The sequence below is a fragment of the Rhamphochromis sp. 'chilingali' genome (assembly GCF_963969265.1).
Source record: "Rhamphochromis sp. 'chilingali' genome assembly, chromosome: 18".
In the NCBI taxonomy this organism is placed as follows: domain Eukaryota; kingdom Metazoa; phylum Chordata; class Actinopteri; order Cichliformes; family Cichlidae; genus Rhamphochromis; species Rhamphochromis sp. 'chilingali'.
The window spans coordinates 27,692,688-27,719,339 of record NC_137945.1 but is presented as its reverse complement, the minus strand read 5'-3'; the positions used below and the strand labels follow the sequence as shown (position 1 = coordinate 27,719,339).

Genomic DNA, 26,652 nt, shown 5'->3' with positions numbered 1-26,652 from the left:
AATAATGGGAGATAAGACAGCTTCCTACATTCCTCAATCATCACCTCAAAGCACACTTGTCATCTTTATTGTTCATTACTGAGGCGTGCGCCGTGATATGCTAACTAATCCCATTAAAGCAATCCACATGAAAACGACTCACGGCACGATAACGGCCCGCACCACCTCCGCCGTTAATTTATGCCATATTTAAATGTGCGTGGAGTTGAAATAATTAACGTGACTCCTAATTTTGCTTGTGGCAGACAGACGTGCTCGGTAGAAACCACCACGGGATGTTTATTTTCCATCAACTTCCCTTTGCGTGTTTCTCCTCACACTGTCCAACTGCATTGTCCACAGTTCAAAGTGACTGTCTTCTCAGGATGAAGAACTCTGCCAGGGAAACTATTTCCCAGACTGGGAGAGGAACCTCACAGCCCACAACATCTCCCAGCCTCTAAGTTATTAGGCGGCATGATGTGGTAATGACAACACTGAAGGACCTACAGCAGTTGTGATGAGTGCTAATTAAATTACTTTTGCTTCAAATAGTTTTGGGGTTTTTTTATACCGATGAATATCTGTAGATGTTAAGAACAAAATCATACCACCCCAGACAGCCTGCTCCTGAAATCTCGCTACCGCATGATGAGGCGGCCGCTGAGAACACCAGCCACGGGCAACAACTAACTCCGACCTGCAGTCGATTTTATCGTCTTTTATTCTCAAAGCCAACCCCCCCCCCCCCCCCCCCCCCCCCCGTTAGCTCCGGCATGAGCACAGAACATTTTCCTCTGGTTCACAAATGATGAGTGTGTTTGGATAGTAGGCACACGTGCACGGGATTATGAATAAAACATGGTGCCCTTATTAAAAATAATCTGGCTCAAAAGTGCCAGAGGCCCTTGAGGTCGATAACTCTCCTCCCCTTGCAGGGTTCAAGGAGAGGGGTCCCTGATTAGCGCCGGCAACATCCACAGAATGCATTCAAATTCCGTATGATCCAGTGGCGGATGTGGTGAGTGGAATTAAATAAAGCAGATAGTGATTAATGCTCGTGGCAGTGGACGGTGGAGCTGTTTAGGGGTTTGAGCTGAGCTCCGTCTGGTTCCTACCTGAACAAGCCCTTCAGCACGCCTTTCTTGGATTTATTCTTGTCCTTGTCTTTTTCTTTCTCCCTTTCTGGCTTCTTCTTCTCCTTCACCCCAGACTTCTCCTGATCTTTCTGTCTGTCGTCTCTGCCATTCAGCCAGGGGCCCGAAGTCAGGTCACCGCTGGTGGACATGGACTCTTGACCCGATCGGGAGCTTGTGTCATCATCCACTGGAGTGAAAAGATAAAAGCAACAAGGAGTGGGAGTTAAATGCCGGAAACATTCATGCAAACACAGAAAGAGAAAGACAAAGAAAAAGAAAAAGTTATTAAACTTTGACTTGATTCCCCACAGATCACCGGTGTCATAATTGAAATAAGTACTCAACAACACTGCTTTTTCTTTTATTGTGAAAAAGCATCACTTTGGGGTTTTTTCCTCTTAGTAACATCAGAGGAACTATAAAAAAACTAAAACTGTGTCCCACAAGGTATAACAGCTTTGAATAAAACACACTGAATACATTTGCCTCATTAGAGCAGAATATATTTACATTGTAGACTAGTTGGGACTAGTGTTGGGGCTGAACACATTTTTACTTTAGCTGAAAGCCTCAAGTTATTTCGTCTGTGTACATTTCTCAAAGATCACAAGAGAACTTCATTTTGCCAACCCCCACAAAAAAAAAAAAAAACACTTGTGAAAACAGAGCGCGCTGCGATGTCTCATGAATCTGCTTCTTAATTACATTTGAACTCATTTCAGCCCAGACATCAAACTGAAACCACACTCCTTAGGTGATGCAAGGTTGATTAAACTCAAAGTTTCCATCACACCTAATCAGAGCCGATGTGCAAAAATGTAATTAATCTGTCAGTAATTATACATTTAAATCATCTCGAAAAAGGCTCCCGGGGATCTTAATTGCAAATACGGTGTGCTCCGCGGTCGGCGTCGCTCCTGTCAGCGCTCCATCTCTGGCGCGGAGACATGAGGTAGATGTCCTTCAGATTACAACTTATTACAGTCTTGCGCGTCGTTGTCCAACTTCTTCCTTTGATGGAGGAGCGAAAAGCGCTTATCGCAGGGAGAGAAGGGGAAGGGGGTGGAGGGGGGGTGCGTGATGGATTTTTGGAATACGGGATGAGGCAGACTGAGGAGAAGGAGGAGCGGCTGGATTCACATTTCAAGGATGAACAGTGGGGTTTGTTTTCTCTTGTGATCTGAGGAGCTATCAGCTATTTCTTTCAGCTGTCATCTCGGAGGAAATTACTGAAATGGAATCTGAGCGCGAGCCACTGTGTATAGCCGAAACAAGAGAACGAAGCGGGGCAGATTAAACCTGCACACTCTTACAACTCATCTCTGCACGGAGCCCCTCCCTCCCCTCCCCACCTCCCCAAATTCGGTCGCGGGCTCTGGATGGGCGCCGATTCTATCGCTCAATCTGGTGGCCCGCTTATCATCCACTTAAGAGTGAATAGCAGCTGTGAGCTGTATCTGGCTATTTAAATGACAGAGATTAGCAGTGGTGCTAATGCTGCTACTGCTTAGTGATGCCAAGCTGCAGATAACACCCAAAACAATGTAATCCAGAGCCTCCCAGAGAGCAGTTACAGCCATGAGTGCTTACGCATGTGTGCAAATGCATCCATGTGTGAATGTAGATATATCTGCATGCTTTTGCACCAAGGTTAATTTGTCTTATTGACTTAGCAGGAAGACTCATTTAAAGGGAAAGTGAAGGCTGATTTAAAAAGAAAAAAAGGCAATCAATTTTAAATATTACAAAGTTGAGAGAAAGAAGCGAAAAATACACAAAAGCCTTTAATACCGGTTATCAAAAGGTGAGGCCGTCTGCAGCAATTTAATGGAGCTCAGAAGCAAAAGGCTGACGTCAGAGGTTCTGATGAAAGCGTCGGGACAGCGAAAGATCATTTCACAGAGACAGACGAGCAAGAAACATTTCGTCACCTTCATGAAAGTCTACAAGTGAACTTTCTTGCTTTAATAATCAAGGACGTCTAAGCCGGTCTGTCAGCAAAGGTTATGACAGACGTAAGTAAAATTGCCAGTCTTATTCTGGGAAAAAAAAAATGAAAGAAGGGATTTTTGCACAGAACAGACGATTTTTTTTTCCGTTTTCTTTTTTTTTTCTTTGCTCGAACCACGCAACACAAAGTAGCACAAGGGAAAGTGCATTTTTGCCCAGCGGGATATCTTGTGGGGACACATTTTCTTTAGGTGATGCCACATTCTTATTTTATGTAAATAAAAGTCTGGGAGCAGGGGAAGGCAGAGGCTTATCTGTCAACTTTGACTATTAACCTCGGTGACAAGCACAGACTGGCTGCTTTTATCTAAATTGAAAAACAGAGTTATTTGAATATCATGGGGAGAATGCAATATACAGCGGCAGGGGAAATCGGTTGCTTTCCCCATTTTTCTTTGCCGAGATAAGACTGTATTTAGTGGCTTGCCGACAGAGCTTATGAGAACAAAGCATTTCAGGCAAATAATTCCTTCTTTTTTCAAATGTCCCCCCAGCTCATTTAATGGAATCCTTTAATGGTGAATGGAAATTTATATCGAGTGATTACTCTTGTGGTGTTGTGGTGTTATTACCTGTCGGAAAACGTAAGACGGCTGTCTCTCCGTATGCGCTGCATGTCTTTTTGTTATCAAACACTAAGTAGTGAAGGATACATGCCTTGAAAGAGAAGGTAGGGTGTCTTTCTAGTTCTTCTTTTTCTCTCTTCATATTTTAAATGAATTAAAGTAATTGTGGTTTTTAGGCCCTGTCAGGTACACAAGTAAACAAACAGATGGAAGAAATACCGGACAAAGTTCTGTCGTATATGTGCCAAAACCAAGAGGAGCAAACACATACATATAACCAGGGGTGCACATAAGTGGTCCACAGGTGCGCATTCGCTGTCAAAATAAAAGACGTGCACCAGATAAGAAGTTACAACGTTTGCGTACATAAGATTTTCTGGAGGAGGACAGACATTTGTTTAGAACTCTTGAAGATTTCGAAGAAGAAAGCTCCTTTAAGCAATGACTTTGGTGTTCCTCCACCTCCAAAGAAATGTCAGGCGTAGTCCGAACCGCAAAAGAAGCGCGTATTCTCAGAAAAGTGGTTGCAGGAGGTGAGCTGGCTTCAAACAAATGATGAACGCACAGAGATGTGGTGCAGAATATGCCGTGAAAATCCCACTCTAGAGGACAAAAACACTGCCTTTATATGTACATGAACGTGCGTTGCAACTTCTTATCTGGTGGGCGTCTTTAATTTTGACAGCGAATGCGCACCTGCGGACCACTTATGTGCACCCCTGCATATAACATTATGACCACCTGCCTAATATTGTTGTTGGTCCCCCTTTTGCTGTTAATACAGCCATGACCCATCGAGGCATAGACTCCACTAGACCCCTAAAGGTGTGCTGTGGTATCTGCACCAAGATGTTAGCTGTGAGTTGTGAGGTGGGGCCTCCATGGTTTGGACTTGTTTGTCCAGCACATCCCACAGATGCTTGATTGGATTGAGATCTGGAGAATTTGGAGGCCAAGTCAACACCTCAAACTCATTGTTGTGCTCCTCAAACCATTCCTGAATCTTTTATGCTTTGAGGCAGAGTGCATTATCCTGTATTTCCAAACTGTATTTCCATGAAAGGGTTACATGGCCTGCAACAATGTTTAGGTAGGTGGTACGTGTCAAAGTAACATAGATGGCAGGACCCAAGGTTTCCCAGCAGAACATTGCCCAAAGAATCATACTGTTTCTTCGCACAGTGCATGATAAGCGATGCACACACACACACAGCTATCTGATGTAAAAGAAAGTTTGACTCATCAGACCAGGGCACGCTCTTCTATTTCTACGTGGTCCAGATCTGATATATTCTGATATGCATATGTCCCTGTTGTTGGCACTTTCGTTGGCAGACAGGTATCAGCATGGGCACCCTCACTGGTCTGCACCTATGCAGCCCCATACGCAATAAACTGTGATGCACTGTCTATCCTGACACCTTTCTATCAGAACCAACATTAACATGTTGGAACAGTCCAAAGCAATTCCACACTATGTGAATAATCATAAGTCCATAACCTAGACACCTATTGCTGATGTGCTTTGTGCAGTGGATCTGTGAAAGTATCACTAAACTGGCCTACATTTATGTGTGATTCTGAACTGCTTTGTAATAACCTACTGATATCTTATATTGTTCATTATTTTAGCACCACAAACTTGGGCACAGTATTCTGCATCAACACTGAAACTCTACCTAAACGGCGTTTCAAACACTCACATGTGTCCACGCTGTTCTCCTCTTCTGGCGCAGTAACAGCAGGCTTCTCGTACGATTTGTCAATCGCAGCGCGGAAACTCTCATTGCAGCCTCGGCTCCTGACGATCCTCGAGCGCGACCTGCGAACATTGATCTCGCCATTCTGCACTGTCCCAGCAACAGCCGTCTGGAGGCTTTCCAAGGAGCTGGATTTTTTCAGGCCCAGGGAAGGCCCGACCTGCTGTTCTGCAGAACCTATGGAAAGATTAAATAAAGTCACTTAGACCTGGCATATGATTAGAACTCCTCTGAAAAAGAAAAAAAAAAGCTAAAAGCTGTCATTATGGTGAGTTACGAGAAGGTGCGAGTCTAACAATTAACATGAAAAACAAATGATGCCATTGCCCGGCCAATGAAGTGTGTGAAATGAGAACAGAGTATTACATCTCCAGCGAGACATTTTCCTGTTGGGAATTATAATTCAACCTTTGTCTTTGTGTCTGCACAGTTAAATTAAGAGGCTGAAACATAATGCATATAAATGGGCCCGCTATCAAAGACACAAATGTAGCACAGCAGCGGAGTGATTATAGAGTAATGTTAAAATATAAGAAATTTCTAATACAGCATATTCACAAATTGCTGAGATGAACTGTATCTCTGAAAAAAAAGAAAAAAATTTCCATCAGCGGTTCTCACTTAATTTTCTTTTTTAACTCAATTTCTCCAAGAGAGATTAGATAAAACAAGGTGAGGGGAAAAAGACGAGGACATGTAGGCTGAACAGATTTTACATCCATTAATCTTCAGTGCAGGTCGTATTGCAGTGTTCAGAAGCACAAACAACATCGCACAACTGTAGTACTTGGCTTCATTTCTAAGGCTTTCTGTGCAGTGACGGAGAGTAATATCATAAAGGGTACATACGTTTAACAAGAGACACTCAGAAAGCGCAGACCTCCGCCAAGGGAGCTCACTCTCTTGGCGGTTATTTACTTTTAAAAGGATAGTACTGGATTTTCTATACATTCATTTACTCTTCTTCTCTTGAAATTTTATTTTAAGAAGTTTATAGCGCAGTTCACAAAAGCCCAACTGGTGACAATGGAAAGACTGTCACTGTAGGTATGGGCAGTAGCTGCCCAAGCACTTAAATACCTTTAACTATACTGTTAATGTCTAACTGTGACATCATCAACAAAATCAGATAAGAGCAGTATGATGGATGTTTGGTTTGATCAGACAAACATTATGTAGCAGGAGGTCATGTATAATAGGTGTTGATTTGTAAATAACTTGACATGAATAACAGTATGTTTCTAAATAACCAGGCACGTATCTCCACGATACTCTCTTTGGCAGATGTGAGACGTAAAAGTGAGGTCAGAGGTCAAATGTAACATAATATTTGAATGCAAACTATAATGTAATATTTAGAATCCCCATATATCATTCCCTATATATTATTTACAAACTATACAGCAAGAAATGCAGTTTTTACTGCAACACATGATACAAACGCTGGGACATTAGCTAGAGTTTCAAAATTATCAGAGATGCTAATGTAAATGGTATCAAACCTAAGGCAAAATATCTCCTTAAAAGGGCGTGGAGCTGATTGATACTGCGTGGTAAGCAGAGCAAATGTTAAACAGCCACCCTCTCTGATATTTGAGCCAGGCCCACACATCTGTAATTATTTTTCCAATGCTTGCCGGGGGTTTGTTTAGGGTATGTAAGTGGAGCGCGACTCAGGTATTGGTATTTCATTTTGCTGGGGAGCGTCCATCAGGTCCCTGGAGCTCTTACCTCACCCACCAGTTGTTAAACAAGCAACCCGGTTGACTTTTCCCGTCCCCTTTGTTGTGCTTTGATTCAGAATACAGTAAGACGCTGTCAAACTTAACAAGATGGATTTCTGACTATGTGCCAGTGAAGCCTTGTTGTGAGGCTATGCAGAGGAAGCAATCAGTAATAAGGATTAAGCTGTTAATTCAATTATTTTATTAGCCCCAAAGGCTCTCTGAGGGTGTAGCAAATGTCTGTGGACTCGGGGACAGAGTGGCATTGTGTCTTTATGACTCCCCCTGGACCACACATGTCACAAATAGTGTTTCCTCTGTGGCTTCAGGTGGTGTAAATAAATGTCTTCTGCAGCTCTTCCTGTTGGTTTTCAACAGCACATGTTGTTCTGTCGTCAGCCCCACTGAACAGAACACCCTGAGTTTATTTGCATGTGTGGGTCCCACGCAGGGACTCCCTAACAAGCACAGAAACAAAATTCACCAACTCGCACGTCTATACAATCAAGGATTTTCGACGTGTTTAAAGTGGCCTAAATGAGGCATATCCCACTGCTGCTGGGTGATCCCAGTGGATCTTTAGGCAAAGAAAATAAATCCCTCTAACACTTCCCCCCATGCAACCTCCAGACAGGATGAGTGTGTTAATGCACAAAAGTTGCAGAAGAACAAATAAGAGCTCAGGAAAAAGGGAACACTTTCCCGGCAGTGCAAAAATGCACACCCTGCAGCTACTTACAATCATTGTACCAATCATATTACAAACCTACAATGACTATCAACTACTTTTACTAGTACATACCATTTAAGCTACACAACTAAAGAAGATATTGCCAAAAGAATTCACTCACCCATCCAAATCATTGAATCATTGTCACTTCCACTGGCACAGGTATATAAAAACAAGCACCTACGCATGCAGACTGCTTCTACAAACATTCAGGAAAGAATAAGTCGCTCTCGGGTGTTCAGTGAATTCCAGTACGGTACTGTGATAGGATGCGACTTGTGCAGCAAGTCCAGTTGTGAAATTTCCTCACTACTAAATGGTCTGTTAGTGGTATCATATCATAAAGTGGAAGCAACTGGGAATGACAACAACTCAGCTTTGCTCAAGACAGACAACAGTGTGTAGAGAGCTTCATGGAATGGGTTTCCATGGCCATGCAGCTGCATCCAAGCCTTATATCACCAAGTGCAATGCAAAGTGTTGGATGCACTCTTCCCTACTGGACTCCAGGAGTCCAGTGGGGAAGAGTGGAGACGTATTCTCTGCAGTGAAGAATCACGCTTCTCTGCCTGGCAATCCGATGGATGAGTCTGGGTTTGGAGGTTGCCATGAGAACAGTGTGAAGTTAAGTGTGGGGTTGTTTCAGGAGTTGGGCTCGGCTGTTTAAAGGTGAAAGGAACTATTAATGCTTCAGCATACCAAGACATTTTGGACAATTTCATGGTCACAATTTTGGGGGAACAGTTTGGGGATGGCCCCTTCATGCTCCAGCATGACTGTGCACCAGTGCACAAAGAAAGTTCCATAAAGACATGGATGAGCGAGCCTGGTGTGGAAGAACTTGACTGGGCTGCACAGACTCCTGATCTCAACAAGATAGAACACCTTTGAGAAGCATTTGAGCGGAGACTCTGAGCCAGGCCTTTGAATCCAACATTATTACAGACCTCAAAAATGCTCTTCTGGAAGAGTGGTCAAAAATTCCTATAAACACTCCAAAACCTTTTGGAGGTTGTTCCCAGAAGACTTGAGGCTGTTATAGCTGTAAAGGGTGGGTCAACATTACATTAAACCCTATGGATTAATAATGGGAGGTCACTGAAGTTCATATCCATGCGAAGGCAGACAAGTGAATACTTTTGTTAGTATAGCGTACTAGTTGCATGGGACTTGTTTTAAAAGGAGTAAGTTATGTTACATGTAGTATCTTTTGGGTCTAAGAGTCATCCCTGTTTCTGCTGCATTTGCTACCAATGAACCCTTAGTGAGAGTATGAGTGCTTCCCCCTCATCCGTAGCAGCTATAGATCTAAAGTCAGACAAGACACACAGGCTAAAAGCTCATCTGTTTGCCAATGGTGGCTTCCAAACCAGTGACCATACCATTTCTCCTCTCTCCTTGCCAAATTTAATGAAAGTGCTCAGTCCCATGAGAGCCTACACTCACTCAAGCATCAATCATATAATTTTGCATCCTACTTAGTGAGGAGATCTCATATGCCTGTCTTTTATGCTGCATAGGACAGTAAAATGAAACTTTACTGCGCGCTACAAATGTCTAGGAGGTCAAAAGTTCTCTGGTAGCAGCAGCCAAAGATTCATTTTACTTTTTAGTTTCTCAGTGGAGGTGGGTCCATTTTATTAGCATGACAAATATCAATGCCAGGAAAGCATAAACAGACTTACAAGACCAACTGAATGCAAGTAAAAAAAAAAAAATCATCTAATTCGTTTGAAGAAGCAATTTCATCCTGCAAAGGACAAGAGAGGACGGCCTGAAGTAAAAAATTCATTATAAGAAAGCATAGGCACAGAAACAGCATGACAGAAAAATGATGGAGTGTTTCATCCTTTGAGGATAAAACTCAATCAATCCAGTACAAATGCCATGTAAAGTTGGATTTTTTTTCTTTTTTTGAGGCTTAAGCATTAAAGCCTGCCAACGACGGACACACAGATGCCAGGGTGCATGGCTGACACAATGGGATTGCAAGTTAGACCTGCACGGGATGCAACAGTTCAAGGGAACAAAAATGACATCTGCTGTACTCGGAAACAGGGAATTATCCTCCTGCTTGGTATTCCGCGCCGCAGTCCTGCTCGCCATTGTTTCTCGTCGGCGCGGCAGTTAACTGAGAAAAGCGCGGAGACAAAGAGAACGGGAGAGCGAGGCAAAGAGACGGTTTTTGCTCACCGACCCAACTGCCTCAAACCTGCCTTTGTTTTCATCAGAAGCAGCCCCGGCTCTCTCCTGGGAGGGTTTGACGGACAGCTCTCTGTGTGCCAATCTATTATGTGATTCCTATCACACAACAGAAACCTCGGTGCTCTGCTCCTCATCTCCTTCTTATTCAGAGGAATGAAAATACATATTTCCCCAACTGCATACAGACACGAGTTTGCCACTCCCTGCACGTCTGGAGGAGAAATGAAAATCATCAAAATGAAATACACAAAGAGAAAGACAATCAGACTAAATGGGGTGAAAGTGCACCTGGTTGCAAACAAACCTGGCCCGCGTGCTGCGTACTTTAGCCAGATTAAGGGCAAGGACAGTTAATTGGAGAAGATCCATTGCCATTAAACGTTAAAGGGGCAGTGTGGCAAACTTCATGAATAAATCAGTGGTGGTTATTACAGGGACAGAAGCCCATGGTATAATTAGAGCAGCTAAAAACTATGCTTTGCAGCCATTATTCACCACGGACCCTTGCATGTAAAGATCTGTGTACAGACAGGGGCTCCATTACACATAATTTATTCAGAGTGTCGGGGCTTTAAGGAGGGTGGTAAAAGGGTAATTATGTTAAAAATAACCTCCAAGATGGTCAGAGGAAGGCCACGTCCAGGTATCCCAGTGGAAGTGAGGCGTCGCTGGGTCAGCTGCGCTATTATGTCTCTGCCAGTTGTGGACCATTAGCCCGACAGAGGACGTCCTCCACACGCTCAGCATATGTCACAGGAAATCATTATGAGCCGGACTTGGTTAACATCTCAATTAAGGATGCTGGATATTTTGATGTGCACTTTTCAGGCTTCAAAGAAATCCAGTAAATTTTTGGGGGGGTTTGTTTATCATCGTTCAGTGTAGAGTACTTTTCCTATATTTAAAGAAGCTGACAACTCTACTGGCAAGACTGGAAATTCACTGGATTAGTGGTAGACTTGGCTGGAACATATATTCACAATTACAGTAAGCATAAAAACATCTACCAGGTTGTCATTTACTACCACTGGCCTATCTGCGACTGGATCGGCTGCCAGCTTTCTACAAGGAAAGTCTCCACTCATGTGTTTGGTAGTCTATGAGATGTGGCTTATCGAGAGCGCTTTGACCTCAGACTGCTAGTTTACTTGTGGTTCCTCTGGTATTTAAAAGTAGAATGGGAGGCAGAGACCTTCAGCTTTCAGGCTCCTCTATGAAAGCTCCAAATTAGGATTCAGGAGACAGACAGACACTTTCTCTCCTTTAAAGATTTAAAGTGTTTCCTTTCTGATAAAGTTTATAGTTAGGGCTGGATCAGGCTCACCTGATCCAGCCCTAACTATAAACATTGAAGTAATTATTGTTGTGATTTGTGCTAATGCATAAAAATAAAACTGAATTACTGAATTTAATTTAATTTGAAATACACTGAAATACCCAGTTTAGGCACACATTAGATTCTTGTTTTGTTCAAATACTCCCTAAAAACAACAACTATGTTAATTAGTGGTCAAGATTCAGTCATTTCATCCTATGTCAGTTTAATGGAGTGACTGCACTCTGTTTTATTCAGCCTCATTCAAACCAACCTGGCTGTGATGGATCAATTGCAGAAGCTGAAGAGGCCAACCTGCAAATGAACATCTTTCTATTGCAAATGCTACTGCATTGCCAGGCTCCATGCAGCCCTTCACATGGAGTAATGAGTGTTTTCTTCAGTCATTTGCACTGCAGAACGAGCACAATGGCACAGGTTCCCAAATTAGTTACCAAGCCTCTATTCACTGCCATTCAACTCCCTTTCAGCACCAGAAAAAAACCCTTTTGATCACGCTGAAATTAGCTCAAACAGCACCCTCGGTTATATGCATCTGAAGGGGGCTGAGATCACAAATCCAATAATGGCTGGTTATGAGCTAGTTATGGAATAAGAGTGGGACTGCTCTTCCGATCTCTATTACTGACCCGTGGATGGAACCGAACATCATATCGGTTGACCTCATTAGCGGCGGCAGGGCTCAGAGCTTATTTCTGCTCAAGTTCTTGTCGCACTGTGCTACTCTTAAAAGGACCAAACAAACATTAGTGCAGTCTGCACAACGTCATGAAACGCACACAAAGAAATAAGAAAGTGAAGCGCAGACACAAAGCAAGAGGAGCAGGTCTTACACTTCATGAAGGAGCCGTCCATCACGAGGTAAAGTGTCCGGCATGTGCTAACGTCTCACTGCCAGCGCCGACACCTCACGTCGCTTTCTTCCCTTTTCTTCTCTCACTCAATTTTATTCCCCATTTAAATGGGATTGAACTGCAGGGTGTCCGACCCGTTTAGCATATTTCAACAATGATGGGTTTCAAAGTCATGAAATCCATCTGCTGATGAGATTTAGGAGCAGCTGGAACATCATTAAAAGGAGGGAAAAATACCTAGTGACGGAATAAAATGTAAGTCAGTAGGGAATAGCGTTCTTGAGCGTGTTAACTACTTTTTTTATTCCTCTGAGTAATTTGAAAGCAGAGAGCGGCTTTATTAGTGCGCTATTGGGAAAGCAGAGCGGTATTCTTACACCTGCTAGCTGAGCTAAGTTCTAATGTCCAGCTGTGTGGCGAAGGCACGGCTTAAGGGAGAGCGCTGGCACTACTTTCTTTGGCTCACTTCATTTTCAGATCTACTCGCACAATACCCTGAGGTCGTTTTTGCATTGGGCAGCTTTCATGTAATTATTTCAGAAAAAGAATAAGCATGATAGCATAGCAGCGTCTTCCTCTGAGATAAATGGAAGTGCGGTGACTGGGCACGTGCCAAATCACAAACCATGTGTATTTCATTTCAAACGTTAAGTCTAGCGCTTGTGTTTCATCTATTGACTGAAAGAGGACTGAATTTTTCTTGTGGGGAAACCACGTCAGCTACAAGAGTTATTATGACTGGAATAAGTTTGTTATTTCCCTGAACCATCTGAACACTGTGATATTCTCATCGATGGATTATGATTTTGTATTGGCAAGGATTTCTGTCAGCTGGATATTTCACAAACTCAATTGGGCCCAGTGAAAGGGGAAGGGGGTGATTTTTTTTTTTTTTTTTGGGAGGGAATTTCATGTAATAAAAATTACAGGCACGCCTGCGCACAGACACAGAGGGATCTTGATAAAGAAATAATGCAGCAGTAACAGAGATTTGTAAAAGATCAATTACACTGGTTATCTCGAATGTGTGAGGCGCCGTCTTATGAGTACATTAATCAGGATCTTTGTTAAAAAAAAAAGAAAGAAAGAAAAGCTGTAGTTTGCAGCTAATCCAATGCACAAACAAACACGCAAAGACTCCACTTTGAAACAATTAAGAAGCTTTTTTGATTAAACTCATTGATAACATGTGCATTTGCAATGATGAGAACACCATCAAAGCCTTATCTTAGCATCCCTTCCGTTCTACTCGCTTCCTGTCCTCAGTAATATCCAATTATATTTTAAACACTGAGAACTTAATGGAAACCATTTCAGGCCAACTAACTGCTGAACAAAACCCATCCGATGGCTGAAGGTTTTTTTCTCCCGAACTTTGTGTTTGTAGAAAAGTTTCAATGGTGGACAGAAGGTATTACAAAGGATCTAGACCCCACAGAGCTCGGTGCAGTGGCCCAGACCTGCACCAGTCTGTGGGCGAGTCAAAGATTTCTACAGGTCTCTGGGCTCCATGTGGAAAAGAGTTGGCTGTTATCTGTTGTGATTGGTCAGTGATCCGAGAGAAGGCAGCGTCTGCTTCAGTCTCAGCGGGAGAAGCTTGGAGTTCACACCATCGTCTTCCCTGGATACAGTTTGTCTGTTTGAGAGTGTGCTTGCCCAGTGCGTGTTTGTGTAGGCCTGCATCTGACTGGCTCTCCCATCACTAAGCATTGTGCACTTGCGCTTGTGTTTTTATCCATGGTCCACTGGACAAAGGGCCATGGGAAATGGAGGCCAAAAGAGGAGAGGTGGTGGCTGGACAGGACTGAAGTGACTGTGTGTGTATTACTGTTTTTGAAAGTGCATTTACTGAGGTAAGCAGGATAAAGTGAGCAGCAAGTGTTTGAGGAGTCACAAGTTCAAGATGCGTTTGAGGTGTCCAGCAGGTGAAAGGAGCACTGAGTGACAATGAACAATCTGGAGGTTTGTTTACTGCAAACAAACCTCCAGATTAGCCGTGCTGAGTGGGAAAAAAATTGAAAGGAGACACGCAGTCATCACAAGGTAGAGGATTGTTTTCTTTGTACGGCCAAGCTTAGGATGCCAAACCAGAAAAACACTTCTTGCTCAAAAGAAAAAAGTAGTACATGAGGTGAATTTACTTTTGTGTAATATCAGTAATCTGCCTGAAATTAAGCTTAGAAAAAAATCCATTAACTTGTTGCAGAGACAAGATTGAACATATGATCATATCTGCACACTAACTATTAAGCTACCAGTATTTTCTAGCATATACTGACATGCATGCTGTTGGACTAAATCATGCAAAAGAAAGGAAAATAATATTTTGTCATTTAGCAGGACACTGACAGGTAACCGCCACAGGCTCAGGAAAATACAGGTTTCTGGTGATGGACAAATCGGCCCTTTGTACATGAACACAGCAGTCCTGCTTTCTCCTGTCCTTTTGCCAAAGAGTCCATGGGCAAGACAATAAATTTGAAACATGATCCAAGTCAGCTCTGGTGGCCCTGGTGTGTGTGTAAGAGAGAGAAGATGTGCAAAAAGGGAAACTGCTAAGACAAGAAGGCAGGAAATACAGTAAGTGTAGTCCATTCCCCAAGTTGTCAAACTTTTCCCTGTAGATGTGTGTTTGTGTGATGGTTCAGGCTTAGCACTTGCCTAAATCCATGCTCTTGGACTTGCGAGACTTGATGATCTCCAGATGTGCAGGATTCTCGTACTGCTTCGTGCGCTTTTCCGACATACTCTGGCGACCATACCCCTCCCTCTGGAATGAAGTGCCAGGGTCTGCGTCCGGACTGAGCGAACTACAGTTTGATAGGAAAAAAAGACAGAGGGACAAAAAGAGGTAGAAGTATTAGATACTGGCAAGTGTAGAGTCACTCTTTTCATCTGGAGATAATTCTATTGAAGACATATTTTTTCAGTCATCTACACAGTTCATTAAGTTGCACTTACATGGCCAAGAGACATCCTGATGATAAGACTGAGAAATAAAATCGTCCTATTAATATTCACACAACCCCAGACCTCAGCCTAAAATACCCCTTTGCTATCAGATAATGACCATCGACATTCAATATGCACACACACACACACACACACCTTTCATTTCAAAGCCTTTCCTCATCAAGGACACCTACACGTATGCTTAGTGGGTTCAGGACACACCACAAGTGGGAGGCAGGGCCTTGGCCTAGATGCGTATAATACCCCAGGTAAGGTGAGGGTTCTCTGGGGTCACGGCCACTCAAATAACGCCCTCCTCCAGGACGTCTGGAGCAGAAGCAAGGCCCATCCCACTGCAGCACACTCCGTTTGAGATCCTCTATCTTTGTCTGGATCTTAATTGAAAATCGGATGGGAGCAGGGAAAGGAGGTCGAGAGAGGCGGACACTGGCATTTGCATGCAGGGACGTGCATTTACAATTAGGTGAGAAGCGCTTTGCAATTTCAGGGCAGATGGAAGGTAGGGATGCAGCATCATCCATCCATCCATCCATTCGCTACCGCTTATCCTTTTCAGGGTCGCGGGGGGTGCTGGTGCCAATCCCAGCTGTCATAGGGCGAGAGGCGGGGTACACCCTGGACAGGTCGCCAGTCTGTCACAGGGCTAACACACAAGGACAGACAACCATTCATACTCACATTCACTCGCACATTCACACCTAGTGGCAATTTGGATTATCCAATTAACCTATCCCCACAAACTGCATGTCTTTGGACGGTGGGAGGAAGCCGGAGTACCCGGAGAGAACCCACGCAGACACGGGGAGAACATGCAAACTCCACACAGAAAGACCCCGGCCTGATGTTGGAATTGAACTCAGGACCTTCTTGCTGTGCGGCAACAGTGCTAACCACCGTGCCACCGTGCTGCCCAATCTAATAAATCTAATCTAATAAATGCTACATGCAGCCATTTCTTTTGTTCACATGGTGCTCGTACACGAACGTTTAAATAACAGCAGAATTTTCATCAAATAATCACATTTCTTTGGATTTGTGGAGCTTTTATGCAAAATCGAAAGCCGTAACTGCAACTATGTAACTTCAGGAGTAGTGAGGAAGTAGATATTTGTAAACGTATCCTCTTGGAGCAGATGCTACTTCAAGCAGTCCTCGGTATTTGGAATATCAGCTAACTGCAGGCGTGCCTGCACTCGTTTCCATGTAAACAATTCTTATTTAGGTCGTCAACCCCACTTAACAAGAGAGCTGCTTCAATGTGTCGCAGAGGGGGCTGGCGTCAATGTGTTGCTTTACCGTCAACCATACCTGACAATCCCAACTAAGATCAGACTGTCTCGCAGGACCATCTCCAGATGACACAGGAAGAGAGGGAGGTGGAGCAGGAACAGAAGAATGACAGCACAGATGTATTATTCATTTATACATCATCCCTCGCTTTTTCCTCCTCTCATCATTCTGAGCCCCGCAAAAAAAAGAAGAAAAAAAAAAGGGCGAGCATGGCCTGTATTTTTCTGTCTCTGCAAATGTCATGTGTCGGAGCGTGACTGAGGCTGTGCAGATGGGAAAGGATGCATTTTCAGCCTGAATTTAGATTTCATTTACTCTCACTGGTATTGGGTTATGGAGCTGAGTTGCAAATGGAGGCAACATAGGTGAAAGTGAGAAACCAGCAGGTGGGAATCACACAGGGGCCGTCACTCAGGTACAGAGAACTGACGACCACACTAAGATTTGTGAGAGCAATTAAAGAAACTAGCAGCTGGGACAAAAAGGGCACGCAGCTTTTTTGGAGCAAAAATAGTGAGAAATCTGCGCGAAGAAAGAGCGAAGTTAAGAGGGAGCAGCTGAGCGGGTGGTGTAAATTCACTTAGCTGGAGGCCAAAGCTGTTGGTTTAAGCTGCTGCCCATTTTAGCACCATCTCTGATTTACTTTGGCACATACGGAGCAGTGACTAAATGCCTAGCATGTGGGTCTAGGGCAGGCATGGGCGAACTACAGCCCGGGGGCCACGTGCGGCCCGTTAAACGTTTTGATCCGGCCCGCCAAACTTGAAAAAAATGTAATAAATTAACCTTGTTAATGTTTTATTTCCCCTGCAATTCTGATGTTTCCTCACTAGATGGCGCACTCTAGATATATTGGCTTTGTTGAGGTGAAGCGGCATAGGCTTATTACTCCACGTTTGCACTTTACCCTGTGACCTACCATCTATGAAGATGAGCGGACCCAAGAAAAGGAAAGTGGACAGAGAATGTCGAGTGTTCAAAAAGGAGTGGACAACTAAATATTTTTTCCACTGAACACCGATCATCTGCTGTTTGCCTGATATGCCAAGAAACTGTGGCGGTTTTTAAAGAGTATAATATTAGCCGTCACTTTGCCACAAAGCACGCTAATTATGCTAGCAAGCTCTCAACAAAAGAACGGGAAGCTGCTGCTGAGAAGTTGGCAGCTAATTTGAAGGCTCAGCAAAGTTTTTTTCACCGTCAAACTGCCATTCAAGAGTCAAGTACCAAGGCCAGTTTTATGCTTTCATTCAAAATAGCAAAGGCCAGCAAACCACTGTCTGAGGGTGAGTTTTTAAAAGAATGTATGGTAGAGACAGGAGGTATTTTGTGCCCAGAGACCAAAGACAAATTTGAGAAAATCAGTTTATCACGGTGGACAGTGACTCGCCGTGTAGAACTAATAGATGAAGATATCACCAGCATATTAAACAAAAAGGCGAAGTCATTCACTTTTTATTCTGTAGCACTGGATGAAAGCAACGATGTCAAAGACACTGCTCAGCTCCTCATTTTTATCCGAGGAATCAACGAAACCTTTGAAATAACGGAGGAGTTTTTGACAATGGAGTCTCTGAAAGGACAAACACGAGGAGAGGACTTGTTTGAACGGGTGTCTGCTGCCATCGAAAACATGAAGCTTCCCTGGAGTAAGCTTGTTAACGTCACCACAGATGGATCTCCAAATTTAACGGGAAAAAACGTTGGCCTGCTGAGGAGAATCCAGAATAAAGTGAAAGATGAAAACCCTGACCAGGATGTCATTTTCCTCCACTGCATCATCCACCAGGAATCTCTATGTAAATCGGTGTTACAGCTGAATCATGTTGTGAATCCTGTGGTGAAACTCGTCAACTTCATACGCGCACGGGGACTTCAGCACCGTCAGTTCATTGCGTTCCTGGAGGAAACTGATGCGGATCACCAGGACCTGCTTTATCACTCCCGTGTCCGCTGGTTGAGTTTGGGCAAAGTGTTTCAACGAGTGTGGGAGCTCAAAGAGGAGATTGGCGTGTTTTTGGAGCGACAGGGCAAGACTGAGGAATTTCCTGAGCTGAGCAACAAGAGCTGGATGTGTGACTTCGCGTTTGCTACGGACGTATTTTCACACTTGAATGAGCTCAATGTGAAACTGCAGGGGAAGGAGCAGTTTGTGCATGACATGTACACAAACGTGAAAGCCTTCAAATCCAAGCTGGCTTTATTCTCCAGGCAGATTTTGAACAAGTCATTCACTCATTTTCCTACACTAGCCATGCTGAAAGAGGCCGGAGCAAAAGTAAAGAAATACAGTGAGTCACTGGATGCACTGCACGGAGAATTCTGCCGTCGGTTTTTGGATTTCGATAAAATTGACAAGTCACTTCAATTGGTGGCCTTTCCTCTGTCACAAGACCCCGAAACAGCTCCAGAGGAGCTTCAGCTCGAACTCATCGACCTTCAGTCCGACCCTGCCTTAAAAGAGAAATTCAGCTCTCTGAAACTAAATGACTTCTATGCTTCACTCAATGATGCCGCGTTTCCAAATCTAAGACGAAAAGCGCAGATGATGTTGGCTTTGTTCGGCTCTACCTTCGTGTGTGAACAGACATTCAGCGTCATGAACATCAACAAAGCCAGCCACAGATCCAAGTTAACAGACCTACACCTCAGATCAATCCTGAGAATCGCCACAACAAAACTAACTCCAGACTTTGATGCGCTGGCTAAAAAAGGAGACCAACAACACTGCTCCCATTAAAATGTGTGTCTCCGTGATACGCACGTTGTTAAAATGAACAGTGCGCGCAGATCAAATATAACGCTTCACAGACTGACTTGCTGCAACTGTTTCGTTCTTGCACTGGTCGTTGTTGACTTTTGGCACCGGGGAAACAAATTGAATAAAAGGAACAGGACAAGTACATCTGCATCTCCTACCGTTTTTGGAAGAAAAAAAAAAGAGTTAGGAGGAGAGTGATGTGATATCCTGAAGGATAACAGAACTTTCAGTGCTTTAAAATAAAATGTTCATTTATTTGATTTTCAGTGTTTAAAGGCTCATTTCGAAGTCAGAGATTTTATTGTAATGCTTTTCTTCATTTTCATTGGAAATTAAAGCACATGTTTTCTCCATATCTCAAGATGTGTATTTTTCCCCCAATGAGGTGATGTTTTCAAAGCATGCCATCTATCTACTCCTGTTCCGGCCCCTTTGTCAAATGTTAGAACTCAATGTGGCCCACGAATCAAAAAGTTTGCCCACCCCTGGTCTAGGGTAACCTGAAGAGAAGCGGCAACTGTGCTGCTCTGAACTGCTTTTTAAGCTAAGGGTACCTGCTGTTGGAACCTGCACCTCAGGTCTCAGAAGCCATAACTATTTAAAGAGGTGGCGATGACCAGCAGCCAAGCAGTTCCTGAGTTTGAATCTTCATCACAGGTTTAAACTATCTTGGGCTGAAGGCACGTGTAGACTTCACATCTTTTTATAGATACTCTATTCAGAGCCAATTAAAGCATCTAAAACCTCATGCGTCATTCTCGCCAGAACATGTTTTGTTTTTTTCACTGTAAACTAACACAAAGGTTTACAGCTGCTAATGAAAGTATAAAGATGGGGACAAAATTATTAGCAAAAATGGCAAGTGTCAATATTATTATCAACCCAGAAAAACTGGCCTGACATCGTCCCCATAGCGAAACATGGCGGTGGGAGGATTATGCTGGGGGAACGCTTCAGTGTGACTGGAACTGGGAATCTCATCAAGGTAGAAGGATTATGATGAAAGATGGATATGTGAAGATTTTGAAAGAAATCAAAGTAGTCAGCAGTAAAACTGGGTCTAGGTCATCGTTTTGTCTTCCAACCGATAACGATCTAAGACATACCTGGTGAAGAACCAAAGCTGTGTTTCAGACTCCTTGTTTTGGTTAAGAGCAGTTTGGAAATGGTTTTAAGAATAAGGCTTTCATAGGGAGGCTAATCAGTCCTCATCTGTACATGTATGAATTACAGAGTGGTCATCAATGAGATGTGGCTTTCAAAAACTATGTCCTTGTTTAAGATGCTTCTTAAGCTCAAAACTCTAGTTTAGTCAGCTCTGACTGGTTGAGCCTGTGAAGCTGAGACCCATACAGCATTCCCACTGGAAAAGCTACCTTAGATATTCAATATTAAACAGGATTTGAAAGTGAAAAATACAGCGTGGCCAATTAGAAGATGAATTCGGTCGTCTAAAGAATGGCACACTTCCTTCTTCAGACCATAGAGCCAGTCCACGTCTCTGGACTGTATTTAGACAGATGTTACATGATACATTAGTGGTTTTTCAGATTCTTTATTTTGTATTTAGCAGTGACTCAAACAAAATTCCAGTCACAGAATTCAAAAAAATTATAATGGGATCCATAATGAATGTTTTTTTTGCCTGTCGATGTTCATTTCATTTGGTCCATCCGTTAATGGGGGAAATAGGGTACATACAGAATTATATGCATACACATGCTATGATCACTATAGTAAGAACATTACTTACTGCTTTCCTCCCATTCAAAGTGCTCCCATCATCTAAAATTAAACAGCGCTGAGGATTGCTCACAGGCAAATCCACAGCTTTAACTTACATTTTACATCACTCCTTACTTCCTCGCAGGAAGTTGAACGTGTCAAACTGCACATTGGCCTCGTTGCTAAGCGGCGTGTGTTAAAAGCCCTCTGCGCTCACAATTACCCTGGTGACACTGTTTCTTTTCAAACTTCCTCTCTTTCTTTTACTCAAACCTTTTTCACTTGTGTTTCAAACTGACCCCAAAGAGTTAAGTTTCTACTACTTCTTAGTGCAGCTAAGTCTGACCGGGTGGGGTTCTTTGTATTAGTTTCAGCGCCTTGGAGAGGGGGCAAGAGGTGGAGAGCAATGCCCAGCAAGGTGCTTCTGAAATAGTTATTCTGAGGTTTGAGGAGGGCGATTCAGTTGACTGCTTGGATGCATAGCTGAGTCGGGGAGCTTGGAGCTGCCTTCAATCACTGTATGAAGTCCTGCATGAGAAGTTGGTGCAGAGGTTTGTTTTCCTAGCATGTGCACCAGTGGACACCAGACAGTCCAAATACTGGCTAGTAGAAAAGAAAGGTGAAATACGAGATTACTTTTATTTTGTTTATTTCTTAAACGCAAGTGGATTTTAACAAGGGATGTCTCATATAGCTGCTTTTGCTTCACTCGCTTAATTGCACACATAAATCATCAGACTTTAAACGCGGATATAAAAACTGTAAGACAGCGCGGTTCGATCAGTGCCACACAGCGGAGCAGCTGCACCTGCGATTTGCCGTAATTCCCTTTTAATTGTGATGAAGTTGCTGAGAGAGGCAGAGAGAGAGAGAACAAGATCAATTAAGACCTCTTTGTCCGTCTGCTCCCTCCTGTGCCGACCCTCTCATTCTTTCCCTGCCTGGTTTACGAAGCTTTTAATTGAGTTTGGCTAGATGGACTGCTCCGGTCTGCTCGTACACGACGACGACTGACAAGGACCGGGCAAAGATATATTTTGGTGCGTGCGCAGGCTAGGTTAGCTTAACTCCTGTCACAGTGACACAGAGCAGGTCGCACACAGACACAGAGTGTGCGATGCAGGAAGTCGGTGAAGGGAGGGCACAGAAATGAGACATATTCACCGTATTCATAAATCTAGAAGGGAATGATAGCATTTAAAGAAAAAAAGGTCCAAATATGCTGTGAAGCTGTGTGAGTGTGTGAGCCGTCTGGCCTTTAAGTCACTACCAACTTAAATGGAAATTTGAGATTAGTGAAATTGTGTGTGAATGCATCCACGCCTGTGCTGCAGGGCTGTTTGCATTTATATGTAGTTATGCTGATAGTTTGATGGGAAAAACATGTGCTTAACAGAGCACTTGTGATCCTTAGTTACACTGCTGATGACAGAGACTATTAGGGAGTCAACCGAAGTAGGCAGTCCGCCTGCAAAGTTTGTTTGTTCGTGTCCGCGCGAACCGTTTCCACTTTATATGTTAATTTGCGAAATTGTTTACCAGCCAATGTGTATCTAAACACTCGTGAGACTGAGAGCACCGGCACGGCTGTGTGTATTTGCGGGTGTGAAAAATGGATGTGTGGGTACGCTTGTCTGGAGTCCTTCTCCATCCTTGCTGCTTGACAGAGTGTTTCGGAGCTGCCTGGGAAATGATGTTTCCACCTGTGACATCTCACAAAGACAGAGAAGGACACAGTCTAGTTGTCTCTCTCTCGCTCTCATGCTTCCTCTCCGTCGCTCTTGCTGTCCGTTTCTCTTCTCTCTCCGCTTAATGAGAATTGACACCCATCTTCCACTCTGTCAGCCTTACCCAGGCTGAGGTCCAAAGCAGGACGAGGGCAGACACGGTAGTCTTGTGTAGATTAGTGTTGTGACAGTGCCCCTAACGGTCCAAGTGAGAAAATGATGGGTAATTTTGAATAAGTCTGCATCTGTGATACTTATATTATTTTAAAATAACTTGTATTGGCAGGTAACCCCGCAACTTGGTGTTCCATGAAACCCAGGGTTTAATATTTAATTCCAAGTTGTATATAGAAAATGGACGTAGGCACTGTAACACCAGTCATTAGTTTTTGAACTCCAGTAGCTTTATTTTGAATCTTTACTGGCATCTGGGCACAGAAATGAGACAAAATTATGTTATTTAGATAAGAAGGTTTAACGGGGGCAATGAAGAGACTGAGATATCAGATTATTAGTAACACACAAATTTAAATGCTAAGATTTCAATTGCCAAAAACTGTTGGCTGCCAGTGCCACCACTTAGTAGCTCTTAGTAAGTACACCTATAAATTTGAAAATCCTACGTGACTTGTACTGGTGACCTTCTTGAGTTAACGTGTTCGCAAGATGTTCAGAAAATCTGACCTCTGACCTTATAATGTCTAATATCACCGGTATTCAAATAAAAAAGATGCAAGGAGATGCAATTGTGGTGTCACTTTGAAAATCATACATCACTTAGGTTCTCAAGTTATCATATTCATGAATTTTGGTGTCCACGTCGCCCACCTAGCCACCCACCCGCCGGGGTGATGACAACACCCCAAGCCTTTGAGGTTGAGTGGTAAAAACTGCTGAATGAACTTCTTGGACAAACTATGACAAACAGTTGGTCATATTTTTCCCAGGCAATTATAATATTATAACAGCTCTTAAACTGTAAACACTGTCAAGGGTTACAGTTCAACAGTTTAAAGTAGCAGAACAGTTACAGGGTATCCAAGTGGAACTAGCCACAGAGACCAAAACACTGCACTACCATGTAAAAATGGTTATCTTTCAAAGTTGGGCATTTAACACACAACGGCCTTTATGGGGAAAAGTTAAATTTTAAACATAAAATGCAGTATATACTATAATATCTTGTAATTAAAGGCAAAGGTGTTGATAAGCTGTTACAAGCATTGCTTTTGCCACCTGTTACATTTCATTTCAAGTTGAATACTTGTCATGAATACTTTATTAAACTTTGATTTATTATTAGAGTCAGTTACATTTAGTGTGAGAAATAGAGGTGGGTTAATGAGGAGCTAAATAACTAAAAACCAAATCACTGTGGAAACAGGAAGCTTTTATTGTTAGGAGGAGAGAAATTTGCATTCTCTCACAGAGACTCATCTTCAAGAAGATGATTTGAGCACTTGTCTTCTCCCAAGCACAGTCTTTTATTTTGATTTCTTCCCATGCTACACTGCAATATGAACATGTGAGTACTTTTAAGAACTGGTACTTTTGCTTCTGAAGGACGCAGCTGAATGCATCCTCAGTGAGGATTTCACGAAGGACCGAAGGGAAGGATTACTGTGAAGGAGCAGTATTCATACAGATTTACACAGATGTAGCCCATGGTGCTGAGCAGACAGAATCAAAGGTAAAAGTAAAACTTTGTGATTGTCTCTAAGCTACGGTGGCCCTAAGAGGTCAAATACAATGCAACATAAGAAAACACCAGCAACAAAGAAAAACACTGCAAAAGCACATAAAACACAACAGAAACTGAATGAAACACAAAGGAAGTAAAAAAAAAAATCTTGCAAAAAAACCCCACAATGGAAGTGTTTTTAGGGAACAGCTTCCGAAGAGATAGAAACCAAAACATGCGAAGGATTGCACTAAGACTTAAAAGAAGCAGAGGATTCTTCTGTGCTGTGAGGGAGAAAAAGATGCAGGCAATGTGTGTTTTAATCACATGGGTCATGTAATACTGTAGATACATGTTGCTATTAGCCGTTTAGCTGTTAGCTTGTCCCCTACTGTTAGCTGTTCCGTCACATTATTGTCTCTCTGGAAGGTTTTTCACCTTTTGGTTTTTTTTGTGAGCTTTTGCAGCATTTCTTCTATTTGCTGGGGCTTTGCTGCAGTGACCTTTGACCTTTCAGGGACACTTTAGAAAGCAGTTAGTTTTGAAACTGACTGAAAGTAAACATCTTAAAATGTGATTTTTTGCAAATTTGGATGTCTTATTTCAGAGTTCTTGAGATTATACAACAACAAGCTCATTATTTGGAGTATAAAGGCGCCCTTAAAAACAACTAGAAGTGGACCGTTTTTTACAGACACACCCTGCAACTGCACTTTGTCAACTTGTGGGATGAAAACCAGGTGGAAACTAGAAACATTCATTTGCATCTTTAAAAGAGCCTGACGTTAAAATACACTTTCTTTTTTTAAATTTCTCTGACACTGTTCCATGTTTGGAAGAAAAAAAACCTTTGATCTTTGCACTGATCCAAATTATTGTGCAAAGCTGTAATATCAAACCTCTCTTTGTATCTGTTGTGCTGTAAATCATTTGGACATGGCCTTTCCTGTTTGGCTTTGGATTCAAACCAATGAAGGAAGGAGGAGGCACAGCTTAGGGAGTTATTGCTTCAGGTCAGGACCACAGATATTCAAAGTAATAATTTACAACCACTTGTTTACCCAGTGGAACCTGACAGACGTGCTGGCTTCCATCAACTCTTTGAATCATGCTCACACACTCTTTAACCCTGCTCACTGACATCTTGGACTTAAGCAATGCAAACACCGATTTCTACAGCTGGCTGCAGCTTCAGTCAAGTGCATCTCTAAGGAACTTTTACAGTAGATTATCTAGACTTTAGGGCAGACTTTATCTAGTGACTGACTTCAAGTCCCAATCTAGTTTGACTAAGCGCAACACGTCACTGCCAGTAGTAACAACCATAGCAATAAAACGGTCTGTAATATAGCAACAACACATAAAAGCTTGGCTCTTTGTGCATTACCATTTTAAGATCTACAAACGCAGAGTTGTAATATTTACAACTCATTTTATGTTCATTTCAGGCCTGTAAAAGTGATGAAACGCTGAGGGAGCACTAAGTATGAAGGGAGGGAAACACAGGCTTACGTTTTCACTCGGTAAAATATGAACAAAGACAAGCACACATACTCAAAACATGCACCATGGGGAAATAGTACCAAGTGATTTTAAGAATAAAATAAATAACAGGTTGTTCTAATATTTCATCACAATATATATGAGATGGGGTATCTTCCTTAATGACCAACCATTTATCTTGAGGGCCACAGCCCTGCCTCTGGTTACGCCGGAGTTCTGCCTTCCCATGGTCGCCAAATGCTTGTTTATAAGGGGGCCATCTGATTGTCGGGGTGCTATGTAGACAACATGTATACAACTGAATTGAACTGAGCTGAATGGAATTGAACTGAAAGCTGAGAATGTACTTTTATAAAATCCTAGAGGCTGAAATCAGCAACAGAAACGACTGATAGACAAACTAAGCTTGAATGAATGTCACAAAGCAGCTGGTATGTATTAGTGTGTGTGAACAGAGTCACATAGAGTGAAAGTGATTAAAAACAACAACAACAAATGAATAAAGGGAATTAAATAGCAGAAAACACCAAATGTGAATTTGTTCAATTCCAGTAAGTGAAAAAAGTGAAGACCAATAACAGAAAGGTCATGAATTACAATGATTTTATCAGCCAACCAGCCTTTTTTGCACTTTGTGCATTCACTGTAGGTGTATGGCCTTGGCAAGGCATCTCCCAAGACGATGGAAG

General features: G+C 42.8%; 1 protein-coding gene across 2 annotated transcripts in view; it reads right to left on the bottom strand.

The window, feature by feature from the left end:
• LOC308385851 (partitioning defective 3 homolog) overlaps positions 1-26,652 on the bottom strand; it is a 354,241-nt gene that overhangs the window by 107,437 nt on the left and 220,152 nt on the right. For both annotated transcript variants that reach the window (XM_080865038.1, XM_080865037.1), the window contains exons 17-19: positions 14,965-15,113; positions 5,398-5,631; positions 1,098-1,305 (exon numbers count right to left, since the gene is read on the bottom strand). In XM_080865038.1, coding sequence (XP_080721164.1) covers positions 1,098-1,305; positions 5,398-5,631; positions 14,965-15,113 — 591 coding nt within the window. The remainder of the gene's footprint in view (positions 1-1,097; positions 1,306-5,397; positions 5,632-14,964; positions 15,114-26,652) is intronic.